At 28.8% G+C, this 22,424-nt stretch overlaps 1 protein-coding gene across 2 annotated transcripts in view; it reads right to left on the bottom strand.

Moving 5' to 3' along the window:
* LOC107454481 (nephrin) overlaps positions 1 to 22,424 on the bottom strand; it is a 136,428-nt gene that overhangs the window by 56,901 nt on the left and 57,103 nt on the right. For both annotated transcript variants that reach the window (XM_071177675.2, XM_071177676.2), the window contains exons 3-6: positions 12,936 to 13,088; positions 5,997 to 6,164; positions 4,186 to 4,476; positions 2,719 to 2,930 (exon numbers count right to left, since the gene is read on the bottom strand). In XM_071177675.2, coding sequence (XP_071033776.1) covers positions 2,719 to 2,930; positions 4,186 to 4,476; positions 5,997 to 6,164; positions 12,936 to 13,088 — 824 coding nt within the window. The remainder of the gene's footprint in view (positions 1 to 2,718; positions 2,931 to 4,185; positions 4,477 to 5,996; positions 6,165 to 12,935; positions 13,089 to 22,424) is intronic.

Below are 22,424 nucleotides of genomic sequence, written 5' to 3'. Positions count from 1 at the left end.
AGCCAAAAGAACGCAAACACATCAAGAATAGCTAGAACTCAATTTAGAAAAGTACACTTTTGTCTACAAACGTTCACATGGAAAATGGTTAAATAGTTAAAAATTATTAATTTTCCAATCTTTAATGCGAAATAGATAAATTTCGTAACTTTTTTTGGTTTATTTTCGCAACCTAAAAAAAAGAAACAATTTTTCAAATCTGATTGATTGTTAAAATCAGAGAGCAGATTGTGGTAGTAACCAAACAGTCTCCAACTATCATTACAGAGCATAATTCAACCAAAACTCAATCACCCAACCATCGTGAGCAAGTAATAATAATTGCACTTGTAATTACTAAATATATACAGTAAAAAAATTAAAACAGTTAAAAAGTATTTTCTAAGTGACCTTCTACAGGCACAAACTATTTACACTCTATTGAGAGAATATCTTGTTTGTGGTTTTATTCACAATTTTACTATCTCATTTCATAACTTTAATGACAGCTAACAATCATGATGCAGGATTTATTCAAAGACAACCAATCAGAGTAAGAGGATTTTATCCCTATCCAATTAAATAACAGAAAAAGCTTGAAAAAGTATATCTGCCACGTTGGCCTGAAGAGAAAAGAAATGCTATCACTCTAACAGATGGGTTAAACGTGATGAAAGATGCCTTGAGGCGGACATCAGAGAGATGCTCGTAGAGCATTCAAGATATATGAGTACATTCGCGTCTTTTCTGACTCACTTACTGTAATACGATATGCTAGGTAACCATGGCAACTGAGATCCTCTATCTTGGTGCACAAAGTAGTCCCAAGAAAGAAGGGTGCGCTTAAGCATTAAAACGTGACGGTGCATTGCTATGCATTGACCTTCTTAGAGGTGTGATAAATTGTCAGAAATAAAACATTACAGATGATCACTCTTGACTTCTATTGAATGAGTTTTTTTTTCCACGAGAGTTTTAGGTTTAAAAAATGATATTTTTTTCATCAATTTCGAAACTTTTTAATAGACTGGTATAAATTGAAATTAATAAAACTTTTTTAAAGTCATATTTGTATCGTTTAATAAATAAATTTAATCAGATAGAATATCAGAGAATCATTTAATTTTGCAATTTTCTTTTCCTTAACGTGGTCGGTCTTATACTTCACTGGTGGATTACTCGTGGTTGTTGTGAAATCACATGATTTGCATGTTTAAAATCTTGGATGCTTCAATCTTTATCTGAAATATTGACTCGTGTTACATTATATATCACGGTAACGATTTTTTTCTATAATAATTTTAAAATTTATCTTTTTTTATGTAACTGAAGCATCATGTTCTAGCAAAAATAAAACTGGAAAATAAAATGAATAATTTCAAATTAAGTACCTAAGAATTTTTTTATTATGATCAAACTGTTTAACTATAAAGCTTACATAACAAATTATTTTACCATTACTAAGTTACGATTTTGAGGAGCAAAAATATCTTCAAATTAAAAATGAGACCTGTGATGTATGTGTATTAAAATGGGGGGGGGGGTCGCATATCATCAAAATATTGCATAAAATAAAATTGGTCTAAAAATAACTGAAGTAACTAAAAAGTTAAATTTCAAATGCAAATAGCTCAAATAATTAAATTAAAAAACCTATTGAAGATATTAATTATAAATTATTAAAAAATATTAGAATTATTAAATAAGTTTTTCATCTTATTTTATACACTCTCTATCATTTTTTTCTGTATATGTTTTATTATAATTTTAATGTTGAGATTTTTTGATTCGTAGTTTTAACTTTCTCTTAGGCAGTATAGTATTTACAAACTAGACAGCTTTTAAACTTTATATTTGCCTTTTGTTAATTTGTGCTTCATGCGTTTTATTATTATTTTTTTATATCATGACATATAAACTCGATTCAATAGTCAATGACTTGAACCTATATCTAAAAGTGACTCGTTCACTTTATTTCTTCCGAGTTTGTTAGTTTATTGACTTTATTTATTGTATTGTTTCCAAATAAGTAAAAAAAATTATATTTCCATTGTTGATGATTTTAATCATTTGTCGATGATTTTAAATTCATCAACAAATTAATGAAAGTAATGCATTTAATTTATTTGTTGGATTAAAACGTCAAATGAAAAGCTTACCGACGTAATGAGAATGATGGTTGGATTGGAAGCAAAAACCCATCAATTACTGTTTTTATATATTTTATTTTATAATATTGTTTTTTTAATAAATAAAAAACTTTGTTTTCGATTTCATATTCGTAAACAGATTATAAAAATAATACTTGTAATTTATTTGCTTAAAACGTCACATGAAGAGTTTGCCTGCCCAGTGAAAATGATGGTTAGATTGGTAACAGTAACCCATCATTACTGTATTTATTTATTGTATTTTATAACATTGTTCTCTTTTAATCAATAAATATCTGTTTTGTATTTCATATTCGTAAATAAATTATAAAAATAATACATGCAATTTATTTGCTTAAAACGTCACATAAAAAGTTTGCTGCCTAGTGAGAATGATGGTTAGATTGGAAGCAGTAACCCACCTATTACCATAACCCATCTATTACTGCATTTATTTACTGTATTGTATTTAACTTGTTTTTTAAACAAATAAAAAACTATACTTTGTATTAGAAATTCATCAACAAATAGATAAAAAATAATGCATATAATTAAATTGTTTAATTAAAGCGTCAAATGAAGAGTTTACCTGCCTAGTGAGAGTGATGGTTAGATTGGAAGCAGTAACCCATCCATCAGCCACTCTGTTTGTGACTGACTCTCCACCCACCACCCTTGAACCATCAACAACCCACGTGATCTGGGACGGAGGATTGCTAGCCTCAGTTGAGCACGTCATCGTAACTGTATCTGATTTCTTTGCTACTAAAGGTCCTATCAGCTTTACATTGGAAGGAGGAACTGAAACGAAAAATAATGATGATTAATAATAATAGAAAAAAATAATAATGAGTAATAATAATAATATACTTCTGCATTATCAGCTCTAGAATAAGCGTTATTCATTATGCAAATTGAAGTTTGGTTTCAAAAAAATCTCAATTATGAAACGTTTATTTTTCCTTTGAAAATTATACGGTTTTATTTCTCTCTTTCTGATCAACCGTAGAATTCCAAAAGAAAAATATTATACTTTCATTTTTCAAAAACTAAAAATAATATTTCACAACCAATTTATTTGCGTAAATGAATTTGATGATTATGTGCAAGAAATTTTCGATTCGCTTAAGAAGTTCCCGAGATGTGGGGAAATACGCGAAGAGTGAAATTAACACTAATGAGGCTAGACTTTTGACTGCCTTTCCTCACTGAACAATTTTAGCCATATTTTCCACATTATGGCTGCCCCAATATTTTGATAGTTAAAATTCAAAATCACTTTTGTAATTGATTCTAAGATCTAATTAATAGTTAGCTCTAATTAATTGACATACTTGAAGACACCCCACTGAAATTGGCTCGTATTTGGTAAAAAGTCAAGCATTAGAGCAAAAAATTTTTTGAGTGATACCTTTTTATTTTGCATACAAGTTTTTCAACGCATGCATTTCTTCAGGAATGACATTCATTTTACATAAATACTTTCTTTGCATACATAGAGTAGACCGTACAGTTATTGTTCTTAACGTTTTATGAATTGCAATATGTATATAAATTTTAGAGTCTACATCATTTTATGCACCTTCTTTCAATTTTGGATACGTGTATATCCCAAACTTGAATTTAATAAGCATTAGAGTTTTTAGAAGAAATAAATATATTTCAGTTTTAAATTGTACTTCATTTTAAGTGTAAATTTATTTTTATTTTGCCAAGGAATAAATTTTCACTATTTGCTCATATAGAGTAATAATGCTGTATAATTACTACTATGTTGCTGTATTTTAAAATTATTTTAACTAGTGTGCATATTACTACAGCAATAATTAATAACTAAGTGCATATAAATTTGCAATTCAAGTGCTGCGGTAATGCCAAATAGATTTTGCCCATGCATATTGCTTAGAAGATTCGAATGCTATATTTAATAATTGAGTAAGTGAATCGAGCAAAGATTTTAAAGCTATCCGAAAGGAACTCCGAAAGCAATTTGTGGGGTTGGCGAATGAAAGCGAGCAGGGAGTGTTAGAAAATTATTGTAACTATCCATACTTACAGTGAACACTCAGCTTTACTGAGGCAGCGATTGGCTCTTTTGTCATGATACTGGAAGCCTCACAACGATAGACACCATTGTTGTCGGACGCATCAACTCTAAATGTGTGTATGTTAGTAGTCACGTGACCACTGACTGTATATGTTGCGTCCACTTGCACATTCCCTCGTTTCCATATGAGATGTGGTGGTGGATTACCTCCTCGTGTTATGCATGCTAGAGTTAATGTGTCACCTGATGTTACGACGTCACCCTCAATGTATCCCTCTATTTGAGGAATACCCGGAGCATCTGCAAGAAAGAAACATTGCGTTTCAGTTCTAAAAAATTAATTACATCAGATCAGAATAATATTTAACTCAAGATAACTTAAATCAGTGTTATATTTGATTGGTTAGTATGTAACTAATCAAAAACTGCTGGTCTGAAACATGACTTCTTTTATACGTTCTTTATTTATGTCAAACATATTAGCGTAACTTGATGAAAATCCTTTAAAATTGTTTTTTTTTAAACAGAGAGTGTTTCAAAATTTCTTCAACAAATGGAAAGGGGTAATAAAAGGCATCATAGAGTTCAAAACTTACCATGGAACATGAAATTGCAAACCACAGTGATGGGGGGGGGAAATCACGAAGAAATCCATGCAGGTTTCCAACTGGAGACCAACGACTATAAAATATGGTACAAACTTGCTATCTATAAATATTTTAATTTTATTAATTATTGCTAGAAGCGTTCAAAGTGACAATCACTACCATCATTGCACAGTGTACAACGGCAAAAAACCGATTCCTGGCTGTGGTCGAAGATACAAGATGCGCATTTGTTGTCTATTGATGCAACGGTAATCCATGCTATGAGTTTGCATGTTTATGGGCTATGGATATGCATGCGTTTTCATGATTCCTATCTTCTTAACGTGGTTTGCCATGTTCTATCGTAAATCTTCATTTTATTGATGTATTTTATCACCATGACTAAGTTTGAAACACACTGCAAAGATAAATGATCAAAATCAATTGAAAAGACCTTGATAAAAGTAAGTTACAATCTTGGAAGATGTGCTTCAGCATAAATTTGAAAATTTTGATTTTCGCTCATTTGAAAAGTATGTCAAGGTCATTTTTTATTATCATATATACGACTAACTTTAACTAACATGCATATATATAGGACTAACTTTCGCAAAGAATTCGTAAACAATTTACTGAGTGTGCTTTTAAAGCAACGTAAGTGGTCTTAAATATTTTTGTTTTGTTGAAAACGGTTTCCACTTCAGTTGCTACTGCATGAACATTAAGGTTCATATTGTTCCCTTCCTACTTAATTTATGAAACAGCAGTTGATATAAATACTTACTTAATATAAAATTGAATTACATCTTCCATAAGTAACCAGAAAATTTTGAACTTTTGATTTTTTTAAAATTTTAATCGGATTTAACGTACAACGGATTTAAGTTATCTTAGGCTTTTCATTAGGCAATGGACAGTGGAGTTAGGCTATGTTTTGCTTAGTGAAACAACGAATGTTGCTTGATATGTTATTTGTTTAGTTTTTTTCTGGTAGATACTGTCATTAAATTAATTCTTCTTTAACCACTTTTTTTTAGAAATTTATAACAATGCATAAAAATTAATCACATCAACAACTGAACAATACTCGTTCGAATTAAAATATTACTCAAATCAAATAACACATAGGAAATTCCTTACGCTTAAATTATGAATTGATAATGCAAATTACGTTTAGACAGGATCTTTTGTTAAGGTTGTTTGGAAGTTGGCCTGTCTTTGAAAAGTACTTACGCAGTACATTTATGGCGACGGAGCACCTGAGGTACCTCTCGAGAGCCGGGTGACGAGCTTCACATGAATAGATAGCACCATTGTCGTCCACACCCGGGTAGAGAGTAATTGAGCTGGTTGTCGTGTACCGGCGGTGTTTGTCTTCGTCAAAAGACATTTGGGCATCCTCTGCAAATAAATTAAATAATGATTGCTTTTCTTTCTACAAAAACTCATGAGAAAATCAGAGATAAATATTTTATTGATCTTAAGCAAATTGTAAATAATTTTCGATGACATACTCTTAGAATATAAGAATTAGAAATATTATTAAGAAAAGAATTCAAAATATTAATTCAAACAATTAATAAAAATAAAATTAATAAAAATAAAACTAATAAAAATAAAAATAACATCCAAATGGAAAAAATGCGCTAAGCAGCAGAGAAACCAAGAGGAATAGAACACATGAGACGGAGAAAAATTAGTAAAAATTGAAAAAATGAAGAAAAAAAATGGAAAAAAAATTTAAAAAATGAGAAAAAAAATGAAAAAAAGAAGAAAAAAAAGAAATATAACTTAGAAATATAACGTTCCAGCAATCCTTGACCTGTATTTCGTTAATTTTGAAAATCATTTCGTCACAATATCACGTAATTGGCGACTAAACGCGAATTCTCAAATACATGACGAAAATGTTTCCTCAACTCGGAACTTCATCGCAATGCATTGTGTTAGATTGTTAACTAGAATGACGAAACTTGAAGACTAGATGATCAAATCTATTATGACAAAATATCTCTTAACTTTTGACGAAATACGTTTCTTCAAAGAAGTGACGATAGTTATTTTGTCACTTTGACGAAATGTTTATTCGAAGTATATATGAGGAAACAGTTTCGCTACAAACAAAATGTTTCATGAATTTTGAGTATCCATTTCTTACAGTGTAGAAATCAAGTTAAATGCCAAGTCAATGATCAGTAGAAAATTCAAATATTTTCAGTAAATGTATTAAATCATATTTGCCTTTTTTTCTACTTAAAATCACGACAAAATATTAGAAAAAAGTATACAGCTAATATTAAACAAATTCTCAATAGTTTAGGAAACAGAAATAAAATGAATTGTCAAATGACCAGTAGAAAATTCGAACATTTTCGGTAATTGACATGAATAATGATTTCTATAAAGGATATGGCATACTTTATGCAAGTATTAAATTATTGTAATTTATAGTACTAGTATTAAAGTGCAAAAATGGACATACTATAGTTTCTGTCCGATAAGCAAAAACTTTCCTCGGTGTCTAAACACTAAATGATTTGGTGTTTAGACACTGAGGGATGTTCTTATTTATAGAACAGAAACTATAGTATGTCCCTTTTTGTACTTTTATTTGTGCTTTATTCACGTTATTTTTTGCTTCAGCCAAATTAATGACTGTTTTTGTTTTATTAAAAGTCATGAGATAATTTTAGACAAGTATTTTATTAATCTCAAATATAGTCAATAATTAAAATAGTCAAAATAAATAGTCAATAATAATAATAATAATAAGGATTTAAGTAACTGCCAAGTGATCACTGAAAAGTTCGAACGATTCTTCGGTAAATTATTTAAATAACGATACTCTTTTTTGTTTTCAACTTCATGAGAAAATCAGAGACATATTTTTTATTTATCTTAAGCAAATAGTGAATAATTTCAGGTAAGAGAAATAAAGTTAAATGCCAAGTAATCCGTAAAAAGTTTAATAGTCCAAAAGAAAACAAGTTAAAGGTAAATGTGAAAATATATTCTTATTAGATTTAATAAATTAGATTTATTATACAATTTATAAATGAACAATACACAATTCTTAAAAAACAATCAGTATGACGCAAGACTCGATTGCGCTAAAACAAATGCAGTACAATGAATGCAATACCTACTACAAAGCTTGTGAGTGGAAATTCTTTTCTATGTAAGTTTAATTTTATAAAATTTTTTGAAATAAATGCGTTTTGATAATGTTGTATTATGAAATTCGGTAGTTTCAAACACAGCATTAAATAATACATCTGAAATGTAAGCAGAGGTATTATTTTAATGTCAAATTTATTCTTTTCATTATGCAAATTTTTACAGAATTATTCATTGATCACTATTCAGCATTCTTTTTACGATAATGAATAGTGTTGATATATGAGTGAAAATACGCCACTACTTGAGAGCTGGATTCAACCCTATTATCACTCATAAATTATTACTTCTGACACTGAGTAAGTTTGTTCCAAACTATCAGAATATGGTAAACTTTACAATGTTTCAGGCACTATTGGCACATCAAAGAGCTTGGTAGTTTTCACCAAACTGCTTTGGTAATGATTTTGGCAAAATTAACAATGAAACATAGCTTCATAATGTGTGATAAAATTTGCTATATGCGGTAAAATTTGGTAATTTTATCATGATACCTTTGAACCTGGCACAAAAACCATTTATTCAACTTAATTTACTTTTCCGTTTTGCATTTATAACCGTGGTAATAACAACTATAATTGTGAAAACCAAACTCCTTAGGCAAGCCGTTACCAGATGAACGGAAAAATTAGCAAAACAATGACTTAAATAACATCGTTTTTTTGGTTTTATTAGTCAGAATTACTTGCTTTTTTTACCTGAAATGTCATTAACATACCATAATTTTACCATACCATAATTGTTCACTGTACCAATATTATGAGTCACTAAAGCTGAGATTATTTTTCTGAGAGTAAGTCTAGAATTCTAAGAAATTTTATTGTACATAGATTTCAATGCCTGATGGAGAATCATGTCTTAATCCTTAATCATTTTAAAACTTCGCATATTATTTATCTAATGCTAAATAATGGACCCAAATAAGGAGTCTGTTCTACAACATCGTGACTTCTACTCCTAAATCCTTGACACTGCTAAACGCAACACGTTATAATATTAAGTGTCTTTCCAGTATCAGCTAGCGAATTGGCTTGATAAGGATCCTTAAGTATTTGTAATTAGTAGCAGGAAGACATTACTGCCAGGAGAAAATTGACTTCAAATAGATTTTTTTCCCTCAAAAACCATATTATTTTTATTCCTTTCACGTGTTCTAAGAGATTGTTTTAATTCTACGAAAATACCTTGATCTTCTAGCAGAATATGGCGTGCCTTGATCTTGCGTCACGTCCACCGGAACATGATGAATAATGAAATAGGAGCTTTGAATAAGGAATGGAAAAGGGGAAGGAGTTGCTAGTTACATCCTGGCAAAAATAACAGTAGCAGTGTTAGGAACAATGCTGCTCATAAAATAACTCGCTTAATAACATTTAAATTAGTTTTCGTTCCAAGGAAAGACACGTTCAGTTCAAATGCAAATTTCAAAGAACGTGCTTCCTCATTTAGTTCAGTAATATTCTTTTTTCCTTCCAAAAAGGTCTAGATTTAAAGTAATATGCATAACAGAAAAATGCTTTGGTTAAGACATGTAAATTCTGCACGAATTCTGTGTCAATATAATTGGGAATTTTGGAACTTAATAATTTATATTTTTGCAAATCGAAATGAACTATAAAACAGACCTTAATCCTGACAGGGGCCCAAAATTAAGAAAAATTTTGTTCCTTCCCTCTAAAAGTATTAGAAAAATCTTAGTTAATTGACGGAAACTTAATAAGGTCTAGTTTTAAAATAGAATTAACAACAGAAAAATGCTTTTTTTAGCCCCTTCTCTGTCGGATATTGTTCGAATTTCTGACCCAAAAAAAGCATTTTTATATTGCTGAAAATTTATATATGTTCTATCTGAAATTCGAAATTGCAAAATATTTTTGTCAGCAAGTAGTTTTCTGCTTGACCTATTGGTAATGAAATATGTGATGTCCTGTCCACTGATCGCCAGTTTTCCCTGCAATGTAAGTTTTGTCTTTAAACAATAAAAATAATATAAAATTGAAACAACGAGGAGCAGGACACAATGTTTTCTCTTCAACCCACATCCTTAATGACCTCAAGTTATCGTCTTATGATTCACTAGTCTTTGAATAAATAATATCACTTGATAAATCAGAACTTTCGCTTTCCGACTGAGAGATAATAAATTCACTGTCCTCGGATGCACTTTCTGAATACATCGTAACTATTTTGACATGCAACGGTAACACTAATAAAATCGAAATTACAGAAAGTACAAAATAATTTCGATTTCAAATCAAGGCAGGAAATCTCGAAAATTGTGAAGAAATTAGGACTATTTGAGACATCTCTTAGCAATATTCAGAAATAGAAGGATAATCAAGGTATTTAAAGATGCGTATAAGTAGCAAGGATTTCAATTTCAATGATGCAATATTTTTTGTTCGTCGCATGGCATGCGACACCGACTGAGAGGGGGTTGAGACATGTAAATTTTGAATGAGTCAATATAATTAAAAATTTTCGAACATAATAGTATTGAAAGTAGTAAAAATTGAGAAAATTTCCATTCTATCCATTAAAAGTATGCACAAAATCTAAACTAATTGACTTTTAAGGTACTTTCCTGTCTAGTTTTAAAGTAATATGTCCATCAGAAAAATTCTTTGTTAAGACAAGTAAATTTTACGGTATTTTGTGTCAATATAATTGCAAATTTTGAAGCTAACTAGTCTTGATTTTTACAAATTGAAGTGAATTGCAAAACAAACCTCAAACCTTATTGGCAACAAACCTTGTAGACAAAAACATTTCATAGAACACTTCATAGTAAAGAACATTTTTTTTTAAATTTTTATATACAGGTTGAGAAAATTTTAGAAAAAGCTGCTATAAAAAATATTGTGGTTCTGGATAATTATCCATTAAAAAATAAATAAAGTAAGAAGAGGAGCCAGACATTTAAGCAATTCCGCGATAGCAATTTTTTCTATTTTCGTAGACAACATTCGATTTCTATTTCAGATCACTCTTGTTTTCCACAACTACGATTGGCAGGTCTTGAGATTTGGCATCTATTTTTGAGCCCTCGAAACATGACGCCTCTTTTTACTATCTTCATATCGTTTTTTGAAGCAAATGAAGTCTTGTATTACCGAGTATATCTTCTTGTTTTAGTTTCTTGAGATTATTCATCTAAGAATTAACATTATTGTATGCTTTAATATGGTTTGAGTACACTCAGAATTTCTTTTATTAACAAAACATTTATTTAAAATAGAAAAGTTTTCCTTTCTTTAAATGAAGCTTCTAATAAATTTATTTTAATCTGATCTTCACAACGATTAGTATATTTCAATCAAAAATGATACTACGCTATCTGGTCAAAGTAACCGAACATCCAGTGGACTCCTGAGGCATAATGAATCCGAACATTCAGTTGACTCCTGGACTCCAGTGGACTCCTGAGAACATCCAGTGGACTCCAGAGAAGTTTCCTAGGGCATAAAGTAAAATTCGCCCCCAGTTCGGATTTCTGACATTGATGCATACGCCTGGGAACTCTTTCCACTAGTTTTTGATAAACGAACATAGGAGATGACTTCTAGGCTTTCCTCATAGTTGAAATTAATGTAGGCAGTGAGGATGGCCTATTTAACGACGGCGTAATCTGCATTCTAATTCTTCCCAAAGGTGTTTTATGAAATTAAAATCAGGCCTCTGGAAAGATCAGCCTAGTGTTTGAACACCCACTTCCTCAAATAGTAGCCTCACAAATCTCGATGTTTAAGGGAAGCAGTTATCCTGCTTAAAGAGAAATGGGCCTTCTCCAAAATATTGTCATTCTCTCGGGAGAGCAGTGTTGCTCAGAATGACCGAATGTCTATATACTTTTCAAAGTTGTTTCCAATAACAGGGCAGTGAAGATGGCTGATTTAGATGACTACTTCAACTGCTTTCTAATTATTCTCAAATATGATTTATGGAATTAAAATCGAGGCTTTTAAAATACTAACTTAGTTGTTGAACACCTATTAGATCAATTCATGGCTGCGCAAATCTTGATGTTCAAAGGGTGCAGTTGTTCTGCTCGAGGAGAAACGGGCCTTCTTTAGAACATTGTCACTCACTCGGAGGAGCAGTGTTGTCCAGAATGTCCAAGTATCCACAGACTCCTCAGAGTTATGTTTCCAACGGCGGGACAGTGAGGGTGGCCGATTTAGATGACTATGTAAGCTGCATTTCTAATTATTTTTAAAGGTGTTTTATGCAATTAAAATCGGGGCTCTAAAAATACCAGCCTAGTTTTTGAACACCCACTTCATTAAATCATGGCTGATCTCAATGGTTAAAGGGAACAGTTATTCTGCTTGAAGAGAAATGAGATTTCTCCGGAATATAACTAAGGGGGCCAAACCAAATCATAAAAAACACCCCCATACCAAAATATACTTTCCCTTGTGGAAGTGGTTGTTCCGATAGTTTTGGCCTTAGAGGGTATAATTGAGCCTTTATTCTTAAGTGTTAATAATTCAACGTATAAGTTCATTTTGAGGTGAATAGTTCTTTTTTTTTTAAGAAAATCAATGATTAAATTTTTTTTTATTAGTATATTTCATAAAAATATTATATTTTATGAAAAATAGTTTATTATATAAGAACTGCATACATTTTTAATACAAAAAAGTAAATAAAATATACAGAAAAAATACCAATTTAACACTGCTTCCTATCTATGTTTTTCGCTTTAATTTTTTTGTTTAAGAGAAAAATATCGAAATAGTGTAAATTAAAATTAAATTTTTTTTTTTGAAAAAAGAGGGTGAAATTAAAATTTGAAACAATATGCTATTCTTGATCCGTCAGGAACAAAAAATACGGTTGAACAAATTAACGTGCAGTAAGATTAAAATAAATTATTTGTAAAATGTAAACTAAGCTACTTAGTTTTCTAATATTAAAAACTAATTACTAAAATAGATGCTACTTTTTTTAGCTATTTTAACATAATGTAAACTAAATACAAAAAAGACTTACCATCAAAGAGTTCGTTATCATTTTTGTACCAAACTAGTTGTGTAGGAGGTTTACTACCAACTGCTTTGCAATAAAGAACTACTTTGTCCCCTTGCCGAACTTCTATGTTGTTTCCTGGAGGCAAGTCATTAATCGATAATGTTTGAGGAGGGACTGAAAATCAAAATAAATTTTCCATTAAATCGATAAACAATACTTTTATGTACACTACAGTATATAGAAAAATTGACATTAGAAAAAATTTATTTACGTTTAAAAACTTTTAAAATTAATCTAATTTTTATGAAAATATTATTATGGTAAGGTAAAATATCGAAAATGGTTTCAAGATATGAATGATAAACGCATAGAAAAAAACACATTTAAGTAAACATTAACTATTAATTTTCTCCTAATGTGCTTTATTGTACTTCTCATAAGTACAAAATCACATAAATATCTGTACAATATCTCATATTACTGAACTAATTGATTATAAAAGTAACAATCGTAAAATCGTTAAATAATTTTTTTAATGACACAATACAAAAACAACTGCAGACAGAACATAAAATCAGCACTAATAATATAATAAAAACAACAACAAAAATGGCATAAATATATAATTTAACCTTTTTAGAAGCGGCTAAAGGAGAAAGAAGTGTTTCCCCAGCCCCTTGAGTTCCAAGTTTATACGTGCTAAAGAGTGCGTATATGTTATTGGCCATAGATGGCGCCACTGGAAAACAAGAAGATGCACACACCTCTTGCCTTAATGGCATACGACAACAATAACAGTGTTATCGTATCGTGTTACAATAACAGTTCTCTCGTATTAATACGAGAGAATCGAGTGGAGATCACGTCTGCGTTATCTTGGGCCACTAGAATCAAAAAGGTTCGTTTTATATATGATACCGTTGGCCCTGAAGGAAGAATTGAGCAATCACGTATATGTGATCATGGTCTTGAAGTAGTTAATTTTTAAATCCATTCTGTGTCTCGAATCCCAATATCTCTTCTGATATGAAACAGCATTGATTGCAAAGCAACTATTAGAATTTTGCGCATTTATTTCTTCGAAAGTGTTGTAAAATTTGTAAATTCGGGCCCGGGCGATTTATTGAACGCAAACGTTTTAATAGACACGGCAGTCATAACAGTAGCAAAACAAGAGACAGAAATTGATTTCTTTGCAGGCCATTATTTCCAAAACCTTATCAATCAACATTTTTTGAAGATTTATTTCATTAAAATTCTTCCAGAATTTTCTGTAATAATTGTGTTAATATTTTCGCAGTGCAAAAAGGAATAGAGGTATCTCTTATTTCGAAAGACACTGTTTTTGCAGCAAAAAAAAAGTCAGCGATTTCATTTCCATAACGGCAGCAGTGCGATTGTATGCATTGCACTGATATTTCTTTACCATTTTCAGTTAACTTGTTTAGTAACTTGTTTAGTTCCGGTTCAAAAACAAAAGCAACAGACATTGGTGGTGGCTTGTTAAAAGAAGTCGCTTGGGGAGCTGCTATGGAGATGCAGAAGATAACAGCCTTTGAAAAATATTCAGTGTTGCTACAGAAATACCATAAGGCTATGGGTACAGCTGCATTCACTTAAAAGTAATTAACATAAATTGGCCAATCTATTAGTCCGATTTCAAGTTATAAATGCATGCGTAAAGGTTTTTTTTAAAGAAAATTAAGTTAGTCTTTTAAATTATCGTTTCTGGATATTGCAGAGTGGTTCCTTTTAAGGCAATTTTTAAAGATAACATAATTCTTAACTGTAAATTTTAAATATTTAAAATACATACTTTAAAAACGGAAAACGTGGTTACTTTAAAATCAGTGTTTGAACAAAATTCGATCTATTCATATCTTTACACATTATAAATACAAAGATAATAATATTTTTAAATTTCTGGTTTTCGGCAAGAACTTAAAATAGTACAACAGTCGTTATTTCTTGCATATAATAATAATCTGGGCATAAATTTGTTTACAATAAAGTTTTAGCAAACACTTAAAATAGAAAAAGTAAAGTTATTTGCAATAGAAGAAAAATATGGGAAGTAGTTAGCTTACAATAAGGCTAACTACTCTGTATAACTCTGAGTATAACTTTACGAAGTTGTATTTTTTTTTTATAGGAACAAACCTGTTCTTTTTGTGACAAACCAACTAGCTTAATGTTTGGAAAAATTTTAGTTTTATTTGCAGGCATAAGAAATGGTCTTATGCTAAACAAAAACATTGCAAACTTATTGTGTATGATTCTGCGAATGATGCTGTGGGCTGTGTAGGAAATAGATTGTAACATTTGTTTGCAAAATTTCTATTTTCTTTCAAATTCGACAACAAAATAACATATTCATTCGAAGCTGGAAAGAATCAGTTTTAGATACAAAAAAAAACTATTTTAATATTAAACAAAGCCGTTTAGCTTTTATAAAAATATTGATGATTTAAATTTACGAAAAAAATAATAATTTTAACCGTGTTCTAGAATATTTTATGGAATTTAATCAAATAAAACTGCTTGAAAAACTATTTTTTTTCAAAACTTCTAGAAAATTTTTCATTACTAAAATGAATATTGAAATGCCATATTTCTTTTTTTTTATATTCACTTCATGAAGAATCCATTTACAGACAGAAACTCCATTAAAATCTTCAGCATTAAAACTTTTTTTTTATTTTATTGCCATCCTAGCTTAATTGCTTTAGTGGAAAAGAACTCCATTACGCTGTCGAGAAAATATCCTTATATGGCGACACTCTAAAAGAAACTTCCCCAGAAAAATTCTGTAATGTCGCCAACACTAACAACCAATTTGGCAAAAGCATGAGATAGCCAATTACTGCGGTTAAAGAAGAACGTATATATTTCGTTAAACCGTTTTCTACCTAAAGGCGAAATTTTGTTGCTCCTATATTTTCAAAAATTATATGGAGCTTTTAACTGGACGATTGAGAGATGTTCTTCATTTTATTTCTTTATTTTTCTTTTTAAATGAACGCGAAAGAATATTATTATTATATATATATATATATATATATATATATATATATATATATATATATATATATATATATATATATATATATATATATATATATATATATATATATATATGTGTGTGTGTGTGTGTGTGTGTGTGTCCTTCCACTTACCGGTATCTTGCAAAAATGATTTAAAATATTATTGTTACAAGTTTGCCATATAACAAAATATGAAAATAAAAGATGAATTTTTTTTTGAAAAATTAAAAAACATGAAAGTTTTCGAAAATTCATCTGTATTTTTGATTGGTAAATACAAATTAACATGATTTTTTATAATACTTCGAAGAAAAAAAACTTCGATAGTTTTTAAAAAAATGCGTAAATAGATAAGAAACATATTCTAATTTTGAAGAAGATGGAAAGATATGACAGTCATCTAAATTATTTTAGAATTAAATGATTATATTAATAATCATTATATTATCATATATCATTATATTGATAATTTACAATCGCAATTATTCTCAGATTATTTTAATACAATACTATACTATTAACTATACTATTAACTATAATTATTCTCTGATTTGGTGATTTTATTAAAATTTATATACGGTAGCAACAATTTACGAAAGCTATCATAAGATTAAAGTGAAATGGTTTCATATGAATTTATATATATAAAAAAAATTTCAGTAAAAATTATCACAATTTTTGATTGAGTAAATATTTGTTTCCAAAAATTTTTTCAGATAAAACATTTTACGAAAATTATCACAGTTAGTTTTTGATTGAAGTATTTTATCAAAAGATAGTTTTTATGAAAATTATCCCAATTATGCTCTGGTTGAGTGATTTTTATTAGAAATAAGTTTGGAGAAAAGATTTAATGAAAATTATTTTAATTTATTGCTGATTGAATAAATTGACGAATATTTTTATTCGGATAAAACATTTTAAGAAAATAGCATTAGTTCTTGATGTAATTGTTTTTAAATGAAGATAAAAGATTTTGCCAATGGAGATAATGCATGTGTGCCGTAGTAGGAAAAGAAAGAAGAAAGTTTCCCTTTTCTGTCTGTAACCATTATACGCAATTTTTTGTTTCTAAATTTTTATGAAAAACAACAAAAATTCAAACCTTTCTCAATGATTTTATTCTTTTTTCAAACAAGGATTTTATTAATATTTTTGAAACAGTGTAAAAGTATTTGAACCTTTTCAACAATTTTTTTTCTCATTCTTCAAACAAGGAATATTCTAATAATTTTAAAAACTAAATAAACTTAACTTCGTGTTTATTCCTATATTTCTCAATGATTTTATTCTTTTTTTTAAACAAGGATTTTATGAATATTTTTGAAACACTGTAAAAGTATTTGAACCTTTTCAATAATTTTTTTCTCATTCTTCAAATAAGGAATATTCTAATAATTTCAAAAACTAAATAAACTTAACTTCGTGTTTCGTAACTATATTTCGTGGTATGTTCAATTCATCTGCCATTAGTATCAATCAAACTATCCGTTTCCCTTCAATCCCTTTGTCAATCATTTAATATTAGTAACTGTACTATTATTATATCTATTCGTATGTATAACCCTATTAGTATGTATATATCTATTAGTAATATAATTATATCCATTAGATAGTATAAATTTATCTTTTTCTGCATGCAACTTTTTTACACTTTTTTCCAAATTTTTCAGTAAAAAGGCAACAGAAACAGAACCTTTTCGAAAAGTTTTTTTTAGATTCTTTAAACTACTCAATTTTTCAAACTAATATTTTACTAATATTTTCAAAACTATTACGAAAACTTAGCTCCATGTCTCTTTACTATATTTCTTTGTGTGTTCAATCCATCTACCATTAGTATCTATAAAGTTATTGCAAATCAATCCATTTACCATCCATTTGTTATTAGTATTTGTGCTAATATTATATCTATTACTATATCATCATTAGTTTGTCTATTTACACTGAGCATCTATATAAGTTTCTTTTTTTTCTTTGCGACTAATCCTTATCCATATTTTTTTCTGAGTTTTTCAGTAAAACGACGAAACTTTGAAAGCTTTTAATGATTTTTTATTTAATTATTTATCTATATATACTTTTTTTATTTTCCAGAAAAAGATTATATCATTATTTTTAAAAACTATAAGGAAAACTTAACTCTGTGTCTATTTCTCTTATTTCTTTGTGTGTTCAATCCATTTACCATTAATATCTATTAAGATATTGCAACTTTTAACCTTTCGGAAATTTCAACCACTAAAGTAACGAGTTTTACAGCTTAAATCTAATTTACACTAAGCGAGGACGAAGAGAATGCAAAGTAATTATGTAAATTTCCCTTATCCCAAATATCCAGAATATTTTTTCATCAGTTAATCTGACTTTTTTTTGTTTGGGAAATGAATTATTATTTCTTTAGCGATAAATACTTTTTTTTTTGCATTAAAAGAATAGAAAAAAACATCATTTGCAAAAAAAGGAATTGTCTCAGCCCTTAATTGAGTATTCTTTTTTCTTAATAATGCAGCTGAATATTTTAAATGCCTTTATCTTAATTTATGCAGAAAGTTTCATGAAAGAAGTTTTTTGCATGGACTATAATTTATCGATGGGTTACATTAAGAATACATGCTAATCCCTTTTTTAACACGAGAAAAAAAGTCATTTTCTTACACTAATTCAAATAGTTGGAAAATTAATCTTTGTTCGTTATTACGATTGAGTAAAAAAGATTATCTTACATTGTTATATCTTTGTATAAATATACTATATTTATTATTAGTTATTCAATAGTAATAAAGTTTGCTGTAAAACTTATTACACATTAAACGAATTAATAGTATAAAAACTACACTGTTAAAAATTTCACGGATAAATGGTTAAATAACAATTTATTTTACTGTTATTTTACCATATTCAAATGAAACAGTCTCTTACCCGTAAATAAGATAGTAATCAAATTGTTAACTGTGTGAAAAACCGTAATTATCTGCTTTCACCTGATACGGTTAAACTACCAGAATTTTTTCACCAACTGAGCCCACCTATTGATGGAACTTAGTTCATTGCAACTACGTACAGTTTGTAGCCGAGGGGGCTATTCTGCACGTCTCATGATCGACTGAACTGGGGTTCGAGTCCCATTATTGACAGCACAATATTTCCTCCATTCCCTACAAACGTGAAGAGGTTCCAGTGTCCTGCACTCCCCGAATTGTGATCCGGGTTGTTAGGATACGATACTCTCATTCACGCACAGATGGTAGCATCATAAATCTGTTAAACTATCTCTAATGATTAGTTAAATTTATTTTTTACCATTTTGAAACCATGCTAGTTGTAAATGGTTTGAAAAAACTGTGTAGTTTTATGATCATTGTTTTTTAACTATACTTGTAAGAAACGGTTACAAAACCGTAAAGGTAAAAACTGTTCTTTAATGTGATTTTTACGCTTGATTGAATGGACATACTGCTGCCGATTATTTTAACATAATTTGAAAATGAAATTTGTAACAGTCTGACACATATTCAAATAGCTAGCAAATTGATCTTTGTTAGTTATTACGATGGAGTAAAAAATATTATCCTAAATTGTTACATATGTGTAAAAATATACTTAATTTATTATTGGTTATTTAATAGTAATAAAGTTAGATGTGAGACACATTGTATAAAAAATTAGTATTTAATTTTTAGATTTAAGAAACATTGTTTGCATTGTATTGTGATTTTTTTAAATGAATGCAATAAAAAAACAATTAAGAAAACTTATTCCTGTTTTTGAAAAGCATATTTACATTAATTAAAGCATATGACTGATTTAGTACATTTCACACTAAACTGATTTATTACATGATACATTAAACTGATTTAGTTATGTTATGCACTTATATTAATAATACAGGCAAAACATTACCGAATACTGCAATCCAAGCGTCACAAGGGACACGCATATTTTTTATGCAATAAAAAAACATGTTGCTTTTAAATAAAAGAATTTTTGGTCCAAAAAAGTTGTTAGCTACTTTTAAAAATGTAAGCAAAATTTTTGATAATTAAAAAAAGCAATCATTTTTATTATTTTTAAATGAGAGATAGTGCGATGAAACTTTGTTGCGTAGTTTCATTAAATAATGAAACTACGCAACAAAGTTTAAGAAACTTCGCTAGCAACTACTACGCAAAAACGTTCGAAAAAACTATGCTAGAAAGCTCTATCCCCTGTTCACTTTGTTCACCAAACCCCGTGGTTGCATTGACGGTCAAAGGGAAGAGCAGTTTATGTCTATGTCTATTTTGTTACAAAAATTGCAATTGGTTTGCCATTTGTTTCATTTTGCGGATGACTAAATTTTGTCAAATCAATAGTGTAGAAAATCTGTTCCCTCACCTCCCAGAGAGTTATTACTTAGTGAAGATGGGCCATGCTGAGAAAAAACAGTTTACAAAATCAGCTGAAATAGAAAAAAGCGTTTTTCTTCCTGATCTTCTTAAAAGTTGATGAAAAAAAATCATTTTGTTTAGAAAATATATAATTATTATAATTTTATGTTAGTACATTTTATTAATATGTTAGACGTCATGAAATGAAAGGATACTTAGATGCATTTCAATTCCATTTGATAAGTAATCAAATATGATTGGTAAAAAAATAAGCTTAAAAATACGGAATATGCGACACAATGAGCAGTAATAAATATGAAGTAATTTTACTTGTTACAATATATAACGATTACCTTATGTCGCATTTCACATTGGAAAAAATTTTAACTTCAATTTAGTCTTTGTATTTTAAAGTATCTCGATGTAATTGTTAAGATTTATGTCTGGTAACATGGTCTTTTGTTTTTATAATTATTCATTTTTTATTTTATTTTTCATTTTTTTTCTTTTTGATATCAAATAATGCGCGAGCTCATAAAAATAAAATTGCGAAAGAGATAATTTTTCTACAACAGTGGATAAATAATTATTATTTAAAGAAAAAAAATTCAAAAAATACTTAAAATTGCTATAAATTTCGAAGAAATAAGAATTTCGAAAATTACTCTCTTTAAAGTTATAATTCAAGATAGTTCTATCAGTGCATTAAATTTTAACTCTGTAGTTAAAATTAAGTGAACAGTAAATCGGCCACATGTTTTCTACTACAACTTTAATAGTTAGTAATTCTTGAACTAATAAACAAATCGTTTTATTTCACTAAATACTTGTATATTTTTCTGCACAGCTTCGTAATTTTCAAGTTCATAAGTTTCGAAATTTTCAAGTCTGTAGTTGTAGGCTCGTAGAGAGGCCCTTATGGTATTTTCTAACAAATTTATCAGTTATAATTTCTCGAACTAATTATCGAATTCTTTTTATTCCATTTTAATACTTGTATACATTTTCATACACATTAGTAATTACAAGTTTTAAGTCTTATAGTTTTTGTGCTGTAAAACAAAGCGCAACGTTAAGGTAAACACCCAAAACAGCGGCGTTTACGATTTTTTCATAAAGAGAGATAGTTTCATTCTTACAGCTATTATTGACAACTGAAAGCTGATATGAAGGAGCTTTCCACTGCAAATTTGATTAGGTAAATATTTGTTTATTTTCTACATTAGGTATAAACAAACTAACACTTTACATAAAATTTGCATATTTATTTCTGTTAATAAAAATATATTGTCTGAAATATATGCGTTAATTACATGAAACTAACAGTGAGATTATGACATAGATTTAAGGCAATATTTCAAAGATTATTAATATTTTTCATTTCTTTAAAAAACAAATATTGATTACTTTTGTTTTCGAATAATATTTTAAAAATTTTCATTTTATACGTATTGTATTGTTATCTTTATTCCAAAGGAGTATAATTACATTTATATTGAACTATTAGTGACAGAAGGAAAATGCCTAAGGAGTTAATACTATGAATAAGTATTTTCATTGATTGTGAATTGATTGTGTGTCAGTAGAGATTTATTCAATATCCCAGCATTTCGTATGTTACGGCATTCCCCCATAAAATATTTTTATAAGCCTCTTCATAATTTTTACGCGCTATTAAACATCATCTTTTTTTTAATTTACAAGCCACATTTTAAAAATTTCTGGCTTACTCTTAATGTTGTAAAAGGGTATATTCTTTAAAAAAAAGTCGTTTGTTAACATTTTAATTATTTTTAATGTTGTATTCATAGCTTGTAACAAAGTTATAAACTCAACATTTTAAGAATTCTACAAATTCATAAATTGTTGAATTTGAATTTGTAGAATTATCCGTGAAACAACCAGATGTTCATTGATTAATCAGTTTTAACGTACATGTCATTTATATCCATGGTTAATACAATCTCATCAGTAACCATAGATTCTAAATATGTAAACTTTGACATTTATTAAATAGATATTAAACAGAAAAAAAGGGCTTATACATTTATCTGAATACATATAATAGAAAAAAAAATTCCTTTCTCAATTCTTTT

This window comes from Parasteatoda tepidariorum, chromosome 2 (assembly GCF_982258835.1).
Source record: "Parasteatoda tepidariorum strain Cologne lab strain chromosome 2, Ptep-v5.0, whole genome shotgun sequence".
Taxonomy (NCBI): Eukaryota; Metazoa; Arthropoda; class Arachnida; order Araneae; family Theridiidae; genus Parasteatoda; species Parasteatoda tepidariorum.
The sequence above is the reverse complement of the archived record's forward strand: the minus strand, read 5'-3'. Positions and strand labels throughout refer to the sequence as shown.